Source organism: Carettochelys insculpta, chromosome 5 (assembly GCF_033958435.1).
Source record: "Carettochelys insculpta isolate YL-2023 chromosome 5, ASM3395843v1, whole genome shotgun sequence".
Lineage (NCBI taxonomy): Eukaryota > Metazoa > Chordata > Testudines > Carettochelyidae > Carettochelys > Carettochelys insculpta.
This window is the reverse complement of record NC_134141.1, coordinates 13,369,682-13,380,565: the sequence shown is the minus strand read 5'-3', so window position 1 is coordinate 13,380,565 and position 10,884 is coordinate 13,369,682. Positions and strand designations below refer to the sequence as shown.

Genomic DNA, 10,884 nt, shown 5'->3' with positions numbered 1-10,884 from the left:
TGACCACCCACTGGCGGCCATCTTGACTCCTGGTGGCATCGGCCCTGAGATACTTCACCACCCACCGACACAGCGCGCTTTGCGCACCCTCGGCGCTTCCGGGCCCAAGCGAACAGGACGGTTTGGAACGCGCGGCCGTGACGCTCTGTCTCCGTGGCGACCTCGCTTTGCCTCGGTCCGCCCCCCCGTGGTTCCCGCAGTCCGCGCCATGCGGCCGTTGGGCCGCCGCGCCCGGGACTGGATTTTCTCACTGGTGGGTGCCGAGAGCCGACCCTGCCCCGCCCCGCCCCCGGATATCTGGGGAGGGGGCGGGAGAGCGGGAAGCGGGCGGGCTGAGGGGCCGGGGAATTTAGGCTGCTGGGGGCAGCGCTGGGCATACACCGGCGCAGCAAAGGGCACAGCTTATTCGGGGGGTCAAGCGGTGACCCACGTGCCTAGAGGTAGCCCTGCTGCGTGCGAAGCACGAATGCCAGGGCTGAGCCAGAAACCAGCCTACTATGGCGGGCGAGTCCTCTGCCAGGCTGCCCCCCGCCCCGTTCCCCTCCAGTCAGAATAGCATTAGTCTCAGGGCGGGCACCTCCATTTTTAGGCCAGGGTTGGTCAAGCAGCAGCGGGTCTTAAGAAAGCTGGTACCTAATCAGTGTGTTAGTCCCTAGGGCACTGCAGGGCTGCTTGTTATTGTCCGACCAATTGTCAAATGGGATCGAGCACTTAATGTTGATAATGCACAACAGCTCCCCTTCCAAACAGTAGCGAGGCCCCTCACGCAGCCTCGCGTGACTCGAAGTGCCCGCTGATGGCCCGCTTTTCCCATGGTGGAACATGCGTTCTGCAGCCAGGGAAACAGCAGGAGCACCAGGAGCTCCTTTTGACATGCAAGTCCTGAGGCTGGGGAAGATTAAGCCTGGGTGTGGGCTGGGACTGGGGGGGTAGGCAGGGTGGCTAAGCCTGGAGTGGGTTATAGCTGCAGCAGTGGGGTGGGGGAGTTTATCAGGACGATGGGGGGATGCGGTTGAACAGGGCAGGGGATTTGAGTTAGAGCTGAGCCTTTGGTGGTGAGCCCCCTTAGGGGGCAGGGGTTGAGCCAGAGCTGTGTTCTGGTGGTGAGCTGGTAGGGATTTTAATCTGGAGTGGGGGCAATTAGGTGGAGCCACACATGACAGGTGGTGAGGGGGTTTGCTGAGCCAAGGGAGCTGGATTTCAAGTTGTGCTTAAATGCAAGCTAAGCACAACTCAATCTCATTCCAAGGGTTTACTGCAAGTGTTTTCCTTCAACAGGTTCTTCTTGTCGTATTTCTTTCATGGGGATATGTTATTTATGCAACAAGAATAGCAGCTCAATGGCAACTTCAGAAGGACTATCCCAATCAAATGAATTTTTAAAGTAAACATTAAAGACTGACAGCATATGGACTGTTACAACTCATTCATTTAAAACCACATTTTGAAGACAGAAGTCTTGTTTTAGAGTAACTTTTACTGTGGCAGAAGGATTAAAAAAAAATCGTCCTACACAATTAAGAGACTCAAAAGAAATAGGGGCAATGGCTGAAGCTCAACACTGTGTTTTCTTAAACAAATACAGAAAATGAGATCCAGACTAAGCAGCAGCAAAGGAAGAACTGTACACCATGTAGATATTCAACTGGGTTGCAGAATGTCTTTTTTACAGACTTGATGTCTTTGGGTAAAGATTTTGTAATGTTTAAACGATTGTACACATGGTTTAGTCCATTGGTATGGCATTAAGTATTAGTTAATGGTCACTCAGCATTTTTCTTTAGTTCACATTAATAGTTTTTCACCCTCAAAACAGTCTTACTCAACCATTATCAGTAGCAACTTATCCATAGCAACTCTTTCCTTTTAAAACTGACTGCAGTAAAGTTTTTCATTGATGGGCTAAGCAAGTGTAACCATCACAACCTCATCTGAGTTGTGTTTAGATGTGTTTGACATCTTGCTCATGCCTCCTAAAGTGCTAGTCACATAGGTAACTAACATAATTCAAACTATCTTCTAGTGACGTGAAGTACTGACCTTCAGCAATACTCAGGTCCAGAGATGGCTGAGGAATTTTAGGAATACTGCTAATTAATGAAATAAATTAAGTATCTGAAATAGTTTCCAAAAGGAACAAATATTCATAGAAACCTGAGAACAGATAGCTGTTTGTGACAGTTTGCGTATATTTACTCATCATATTTTGCTGTTGGTCCATACAATTAATCATTTTGCAAGAAAGAATTGTAATATTTTATGAAGTTTATAAACTTTGCATTATTGTTTGAGTGTTCAGAGTTCAGGCTGGACTTCTAAAATAAACGAAACATGATGTAACTAGTATTACAATTATTTCTCAGTATCTGACTTAAAGTGGGAGAGTTATTTTCCAAAATCCTTTCTAAATTTTGTTGTACTTGTTCATTACCTGCCTTTTTTTTTTTGTTTGGTTTTTTTTGCTTTTATCTTCCTGTTTGATTAAATACACTTAACTCAAGATATGTAATTTGTTGCTAAAATGGATAAAACATAGGTAATCTGTTGCTATTAAGACAAAGATTGTACAGTAAACCCTCGAGTTACGTGGGGGGTTGTGCAATGCCCCCATAACTCGAATTTTCATGGAAGTCGAGGGAAGACAGGAGCCAGATTCCCACCTCCCCACCACTCTGGAGACCAGGACACCGCTCCTGTCAAGAGTGGCAAGAGTCAGGCTGCTGCCCTTGACAGGCGCATTTCCCCTGTTACTGTTAGGGATGGCAGCCTGATCTGCAGCTGCTGCCCTGTGAGGAGCAGCAGTAGCATTGACCTGAGACACATGCAACTTGGATTGAAAGCCTATTAGAGACCATTGCATACAGTCAATCATGAGTAGGTTGTCACTACATGAGTAACTTCCTTAATTTACCATTTACTCTACACTAGAGAAAGATCTGGAAATGGTCTTTGCTATACTTTGAAGGAAAGAAGAGAAAACAAAAGTCTCCTGAATGACAACTTTATTGTTTTTATATACATATCTGGCAATATTTAAAATAGTTGTTTAGGAACAAAGCTAGAGTTTATAATTTTCAGTGATGACTAGTAGGCTCTTCTTCCATTGGTGGGATTATTTCTCCTGTCTCTAGAATTCTGTCACCCTAATGAAATCAGAAAGGTTGGTTAATATTTTGTCATGGGTCATCAGTGTTTAAAATATATAATATGTATGTGCATGAAGTACAATTATTTTAATAAGACAGACAATATGGATGAAGTAATATCTTTTAGTGGACCAACTTCTGTTGGTAAAACAAGCTTTCAAGGTTAAATTATCCCCTCTGAAGAAAATACTGATATTTTTAAAGGTCTATTTCACATGGTTTTTCTTAGTCAGTATTTAACATTTCTTCATACCAAGTACTGAAGTACCGAATAATTATTTTAATTTTGTCCCCCATACCACTGCTGCCCTCACATACCCACCTCTTCACATCCATGCTCTCCCTTCCAATTTGTTTTATCTATGAGGCAGACATTTTACAAGAAAATATTAATTTAAAATTGACTCACCGGGAATATTCTGGACTTCACTTCAATAATACCATATGGCTTTGTCTGCAATAAAAACATTAATCAGGATAAATGTTTTCAAAGATGGCTGATTAGAAACAGCTGTTTTCCGTACAGCCAAACAGGTGAAGCCATTAATACAATTAATATTAAGCAGCACCAGCTTCTCTCCAGTGGATTACTCTTATTTTAAAACCAGAAGTCTAGAGAACGAAAACACCTCAAACAAGAAAAGAGTCTCCATGAGAAGGTTTTCCTGACATAAAGGTCCACAGGCAATGGCCGAATGAGGGTGTTCAGTGAATCTTGACTGTCAGTGATAGTGCTATTTCTTTAGGAAAACTGTGAGCTTATCCTGTCAGGCTATGGCCACACAGCAGAGTTATTTCGAGATAACAGCTGTTATGTCAAAGTAACTTTGCTGTCATCTACACTACGCACATGCTACTTTGAAATGCAAAAGAGTGGGTTTGTTATTTCACAACCTGTAAAACTCACCGCAGGAGGAACAACACCTATTTCCAAATAGATGCTGTTAAGACCAGGAATAATTCTTACTTCAAAATAGCTTATTTCAAAATAAGGCTGCTATGCAATTGTAGTATTAGTGAGTAGTAAATGAAACAGCAGTGAGAAAGACCAGGGTACAAGCCAGCTACAGACAGATCATTCTCTTGCTCATTAAGGCTTATGCAGTTGAACCAATCTTGTTTAACCAAATATTTAAAGGAAAGGCAACAATCTTTTTTTTTCTTAAGGGGCCACTGACCTACAGAAAAAGTCAGTCGGGGCCACACACAGCAAAAACAAAACAAAATTCCCATATTATTTACCTGTTCTCGAGGTAGGAAACAAAAGCCCCAAAACAAAAAAAGCCCCTCACAGTTAACTCCGTCCATGCATCACACCAGCTATACAGGGGGAGCATCAAGTCTTGGGGCTTCTTCAGAGTGAGCTGGTGCTTGCACTCCAGCCCTGCAGGGAGGCACTGAGGCTGGAGCTTCTGGTCCATGGTGCGGAGACTTGTATGAGCTGGATCAAATTAAGCCACAGGCCAGATGCGGGCCATAGGTTCCTCTACCTTGGTCCAAACATAAGGGGGTAACTCTGCACACATTCATAATGCTATGTAGCTCTCATAATGTGGGTTATGAAAACGTGTTTTTTTCCAGAATAAACTAAATGCAATTTAATGGATTTTTCCATTCTCAAATATCTCTGAAATATTTACATAAGCATTTTCAAGTTTCCTGATGCTAAAATGTTAGCTTTCCAAGACTGAAAATCAAACCTCACTATTTTAGAAAGTTATATGGGAAATGAAACTTGACATTCCCATTATACTTTGGAGAATTTATGTTAGAAGCTTAAAGAGAAGGACACAATGGAATCACTGGTGACAAGACAGACAAAGGTACTCGGAGAAATCAAGTCACTGGATGTTGACAGGGAGTAGATTGAGTTATAACCTTGTGGCAGCCAGAATGTCGCAGGCTGTGACAGTGAGGTTACAGTGAACAGGATGCATGGCAGGGCTACTAGCATATCTGCTGAGGCAAGGGGATGATTCCTGACATGCACAGGGGATGTGAGAACATTCAGGGACCTGCGTCGGGGTCAGAGAAGTACCGGCAGGGGAGCTTTACTGAGTAGTTTACCAAAGATGGGCAAAGGCCAATTTCCAGGTTATAATCTGGACCTATTCATAAGGTGACTGTTCTCATTTTAACTGTTGGCATAATAATAGTGAAGGCAGGTATAATGTTCAGTGCATATCTTTGCTCAGTGTGCCTATACATGAAAACTGAGGATCAAGAAACTGAATGGACTGACGTAGTTTTTAAAAAGAAAACAATTGTCTTCTCAAAAAGTAGAGAAATTTGTTTCTTCATATACTTCAGGACCAAGTGTGCCAACAATGATTCTTGTCTATTGAACAGGAAAAACAAGCACTGAATAGTCCTGCAAGTGAGACATGTTAAACACTACTGACGACAAAAATAAAGTGAAACTTCTCAGGTGCAATCATCTTTAGCTGTTAACTTCATGGCAGATGTCAGGTGGTGTGGTTTTTGTACTTTTTTAAAGGAGAAAAAAGTGGAAGTGTTTCCAGTATGGGGAAATAAGCATTATTTCTAATGGTATTTGCAGCGTCAAGCATATACTTTCTACACCCAAATACAACATGCAAGTTTCTGTACTTACCATTACATGATATTTGACATAGTAGTGAACAATCCAGGCAGGAATAAGCAATCGAGTTACTGCAAATATACCAGCCCTGTACAGCTTGAAAGTCTGGAAATAAAAGTAAATGAGAGTCCATGTTATTTTTCCTTTATTTTATATATAAGGCATCACTTCAACCTTTAATATCAGATTTTTTATATATATTTCTATAGTTATTTTAAAGTGAATTCAGCATTCAATAGTGCCATCTTGATAGGTTTTAGCTTCTAGGGTTATTTATTCACAGAAGGGGGACAGTGAGGCTTTAATAGAACTAACTTCCTTATTCTACCCACCCATATCTTTCAGACAAGACCTGGAATATCCATAGCTGGAGATAAGAGGATCTCTCAGTCTCCCTGCCTTTTCAAACTTTTGTCTCACAGCTGAGATCATTCACAGCCTAAGGGGAGGGGATAGGAAGGGGAAGCCAAGTGTTCAGTTCTTTTCAGTGTGAGTGAAATGTCTGCTGCACACTGCAATTTCTTTTCAGAGAAGCCAGAAAGTTCATCAGATAGCAGTGACTTCCAGTCACCATATTTACTTGATCTCTTGGCTTTTCTCCTAGTGGAAAAGGAAAAAAGATTTCAGTTTTCATAGCTATATAGCAGTCATGGGGGAGGATCCAAATGCAAAAATTGCAAATTTCCCCAAGGACTAATATACAGAAACAATACATGGAACGGCAGCCAGGAGAGAGGCAGTTATCTTTAATTTTCTCACTTTTAAAAATACAGAAAAGAAATACACAAATTGCCATCTTCATTACACATTATGGAATCATGGGGTAATCAAAGAATTCAGCAAAGTTGGCCATTTCCCCAAAAGGCCAAAGAAATCTAAAAATACAGTAAGCTTAGGAACTGACACTGCAGAAGATGGACGAATGCAGGATTCAGGTTTAGGGAATAGCTAAACCATAGTTTTTGTAGGGCACAGTATCTGCAAAACATATTTACAGAATTCAGGAGTGGCATGCTGGAAATTGGGAGTAAAGAGGTTGAGAGTCCTATCTGAAAAAACATGTTTATACAGTCTCTCCCAAGTGGTAGCAAACAACTAAGGAGTAAGTAGGTCATGGCTCCCTCCAAAGACGGGTTACAAGTCACCCTGAAGAAAGGAGAAAGCACATATGGGCTCCACTGGATGGGAATCCCCTAGCAGAGTTGGACTAGAGGGTTGGGGAAACCCCATTAAGGGTATAAAGCATTTTGGTTTGCATTGATGTAGGGTTATCAGGGCAAAAGAATTCTAGAGTACAGTTAAGAAACCTCTGGGGAACAGAGTGGAGGCTACCCCAAAATGACCATCTCCTGTAACAGTAAAGTTTTGGAGGGCCTGGTACTCCCCCCAAGGGTCCAGACTGCCCCAAGATGAGCACTGCCCAGCATTCATCCTTTCACCTTTTCCACCTCTGACAAACAGAGGCTATGGACACCATCCCTGCCCATAGAATCATAGAAGAGTAGGACTGGAAGGGACCTCAAGAGGCCATCGAGTCCAGCCCCCTGCCCTCATGGCAGGACCAAGCACTTTCTAGACCATCCCTGAAAGCCATCTATCTAACCTCTTCCTAAATATCTCCAGTGATGGAGATTCCACCACCTCCCTTGGCAATTCATTCCAGTGTTTGATCACCCTGACAGTTAGGAACTTTTTCCTAATGTCCAACCTGAACCTCCCCTGCTGCAGTTTCAGTCCATTGCCTCTTGTTCTATCCTCAGAGGCAAGGAAGAACAAGTTCCCTCCCTCTGCCTTATGACACCCTTTTAGATACCTGAAAACTGCTATCATGTCCCCCCTCAATCTTCTCTTTTCCAAACTAAACAAGCCTAATTCTTTCAGCCTTTCTTCATGAGTCATGTTCTCTAGACCTTTGATCATTCTCGTTGCTCTCCTCTGGACCCTCTCCAATTTCTCCACATCCTTCCTGAACTGCGGTGCCCAGAACTGGACACAATACTCCAGCTGAGGCCTAACCAGCGCAGAGTACAGCAGGAGAATGACTTCTCGTGTTTTGTTCACAACACACCTGTTAATGCATCCTAGAATCATGTATTAACCATCCTGGCTAATAGCACTAATGGACCTATTCTACCTGCACGTATCTCATTAAAAAAGCAAAACCAAAAACACCCTGCAAAAATCATGACCTTCACAATGAAGAGCAAGGGGGGACTCCACCCGAACTTCGGCTGCCCCAGGGTAGGAGCCACACAGCAAGGCACATTTGGGGGGGGGGATCCTGCTAGGCTTAGGTTCTCCAGGGATGAGAGCCCTGGACAGGAGACAGTTTGGGGACCTCTCTGTATCTAGGCTACCCCAAGGTGAGAGCCCCCCAGCAGGGTAGGGTTGTGGGACCTCACTAGAGCCCTGAGTGGGAACACCAGGAAGGGCTGGGGGGCGGGGGGGCCCGCGACGAAAGGTAGCCGGGCCTCCCAGACCTGCAGCCGCCAGAAGCCACCCGGCTGCAAGAAGCGCTCCCAGAAGCTGGCCACTGGCCCGAGTTTCGCCGGGGGCAGGACGGGCTCGCGCGGACTCAGCTCCTGGTCCTTGAGCCAGCGGCGCCGAAGGGCACGTAGCTGCTGCAGCCGCAGCTTCTCGTCGGGGGTGTAACCAGCCATCCCGAGCCGCTCGTCCAGCTCCGGAAACACGACCTTCCCAGGACAGTGCACCGCACCGGGCGCCCCCTGATGGCGTCACCACCCCACGGCTGAACGAACGGTGCGCGTGAGCGCCGGAAGTGGAGCTTCACTACTTCCTGTAGCGGTACCCGGAGGGGTTACATTGTAAACTGCCCGATCTCAGTGCGTGCGGGTCGCGCCCCCTGCTCCTGGGAGGGCGAAGCGCCACAGCCCTGTGGGAGCCGTTGCGCGTGCGCCTAGCCTAGGTAGGCCAGGCTGGAAGTGGCTTGCTGCAGCAGAGCGGGGAGTGTGTGTAGAGCTGTGGGGGGTTGGTAAGGCCGTGCCTGGGGCAGGGATAAGCGGGGAGCTGGGGGAAGGTAAAGGCTGGTGGTGCATGAGGAAGAGGTGAAGCTGTGGAAGGGGGCAGTAACAGCTGGTGTAGGGGGAGGGAGTGGGGGGAGTAGACAACTGGTGGAGGGGAAGGGGGTAGACACAGCTGTTAGGGGAAGACAATGGAGGGGGAGCTGGTGAGACCCAGGAATGCCAGGCAGAACATTTGATCTCAGGACGATGCAGTTTGGGCAGAACTGAAATATTTCCCAGGAATTTGCTGACTTCTCCCCAAATCTGGGACACTGCAGAGCATCTGGTGCACAATCAGGCCTGAGTTCACTTCCCTGAGCAGTTCACAGAAACAGCAGGAACAAGATGCATTGTGAGCCATGTAACATCACACCCAGCAACCTACTCAAAAAGGGTGTTAAGGTTGCAAAGTCAACCACTCACCAGTTCAGCAATGCCTGATTTAAATCTTCGTAACCTTCATTCGCCACCACCACCCTGCTCATCATATTATAGATTTAATTGCATCATTACATGCTATGTTTCACACAAGACCCCCCCACATCAAGTGTGCACCATTGATGTTGCTTCCTGACAAAGGAGCCAGCATTTGTGTTTATCCTCATTAATCATTGTATCAGAGAGGTAGCCGTGTTAGTCTGTATCTCCAAGAACAAGAAGTCCTGTGGCACCTTATAGATTAAGAGATATGTTGGAGCACAAGCTTTCATGGGCAAAGACCTGCTTCATCAGGTGCATGAGTGTGGGGGGTGGGAATAGGGCGTTCAGCGGAGTAGTTAAAAGAGTGGGGTCCCAGTAAAAGGGAGGGCCAGAGCTCACAAGGTCTATTCAGTCAGGGTGGAAATGGCCCATTATCAGTAGTATACATCAAGAGAGGAGAAAAAACAAGTCAGATCAGTCAGGGGGGATGTGACCCATTGTCAGAGTCTAATGTGGAGGTGTGAACTTCCAGAACAGAGAAACTGCTATTGTAAGGGGCCAGCCACTCCCAGTCTCTGTTTAATCCTTGGTTGATGGAGTCCTATTTGCAGATGAATTGCAGCTCAGAGATTTCTCTCTCCATTTGATTTCTGAAATAGTTTTGTTGTAGGACTGCTACTTTTAAATCTGTTACTGAGCGGCCGGGAAGATTGAAATGTTCTTCGACAAGTTTGTGGTATGTTGCTGTTCCTCATGTCTGATTTATGTCCATTTATTCTTTTAGGTAGAGACTGTCCAGTTTGGCCAATGTAAATTGCAGTGGGGCATTGCTGGTACATGATGGCATATATAATATTAGTAGGTGTGCAGGTAAAGGAGCCCCTGATGGTATGGTTGATGTTAGGTCTTGCACTTTATCAGCCTCCCACTGAAACAGTTTTTCCTAACATCCAATTTAGACGCTCCCACTGCAAACTGAGGCTATTGCCTCTTGTTGTGTCACTTGCTACCATTAAGAATAGTGCACCATCCCCAGGGAGCTGGAATAAAAGGCACACTCCATTAACTGCGGTGGAAATAAAGGGTAACAGGCTTTAGAAGCATTAGGATGGGGGGGTCTTGGCTACTCCTAAAGGGGTACACCCAGGATGGCTGGCTAGTCCTTAAGGAGAGAGAGTCTTAGAATTAGGTTTGGGTCAGGTGAGAAGTAACTTTCAGTTCAAATGGGAAGTAACAGGCCAGTAGCAAACCAGTGGATTGGCCAGCACTGGGAAGTATTGTACCAGTAGCTGCCATATCTCAGTTACAATATCAAGGAGCACTCCAGCTGCGTGATGTCATCCATAGCAAGACCCCATCAAGTGGGAGACTAGCATGGCTAGACAAAGTCAGAGCTCTCCTGAAAGACCTTATCAGACTGAACAGTTTCTGCCTAGCAATTAAATAATGCAGTCTAGTGCACAGATTCCCATAAGAGGGCAGCAGCTGCTTATTCCTTGAACACTTCCTTAGGTGGATTGGAAAAATCATTGGTCCTGTGGTACCTTATAGACTAACTAGCATTTTGGAGCATAAGCTTTCATGGGCAAAGACCCGCTTCATCAGATGCATGATTCATGCATCTGATGAAGCAGGTCTTTGCCCACAAAAGCTTATGCTCCAAAATATAGTAACAGAGAGGTAGCCGTGTTGG

The 10,884-nt window shown here is 45.3% G+C and overlaps 2 protein-coding genes across 2 annotated transcripts; one reads left to right on the top strand and one right to left on the bottom strand.

Moving 5' to 3' along the window:
• Positions 1-16: 16 nt before the first annotated feature.
• SMIM27 (small integral membrane protein 27) lies at positions 17-2,428 on the top strand. Its single transcript, XM_074994045.1, has 2 exons — positions 17-253; positions 1,279-2,428. The coding sequence occupies exons 1-2, from the start codon at positions 209-211 to the stop codon at positions 1,381-1,383; spliced, it is 150 nt and encodes a 49-aa protein (XP_074850146.1). The 5' UTR covers positions 17-208; the 3' UTR covers positions 1,384-2,428.
• A 559-nt stretch (positions 2,429-2,987) lies between these two features.
• Positions 2,988-8,506, bottom strand: NDUFB6 (NADH:ubiquinone oxidoreductase subunit B6). Its single transcript, XM_074994044.1, has 4 exons — positions 8,229-8,506; positions 5,761-5,853; positions 3,556-3,600; positions 2,988-3,143 (listed from the first exon to the last, which is right to left on the bottom strand). Exons 1-4 carry the CDS (start codon positions 8,406-8,408, stop codon positions 3,075-3,077), a joined length of 387 nt encoding a protein of 128 aa, XP_074850145.1. The 5' UTR covers positions 8,409-8,506; the 3' UTR covers positions 2,988-3,074.
• Between the last annotated feature and the right edge of the window lie 2,378 nt (positions 8,507-10,884).

Coding starts and splice junctions, on each gene's coding strand:
- NDUFB6 (XM_074994044.1), bottom strand. CDS start 8,408: ATGGCTGGTTACACCCCCGACGAGAAGCTGCGGCTGCAGCAGCTACGT. Junction 3,601..5,760: donor ATGTCAAATATCATGTAATG/GTAAGTACAGAA, acceptor TTTTTATTGCAG/ACAAAGCCATATGGTATTAT. Junction 3,144..3,555: donor TGAAGTCCAGAATATTCCCG/GTGAGTCAATTT, acceptor TGATTTCATTAG/GGTGACAGAATTCTAGAGAC.
- SMIM27 (XM_074994045.1), top strand. CDS start 209: ATGCGGCCGTTGGGCCGCCGCGCCCGGGACTGGATTTTCTCACTG. Junction 254..1,278: donor GGGACTGGATTTTCTCACTG/GTGGGTGCCGAG, acceptor TTCCTTCAACAG/GTTCTTCTTGTCGTATTTCT.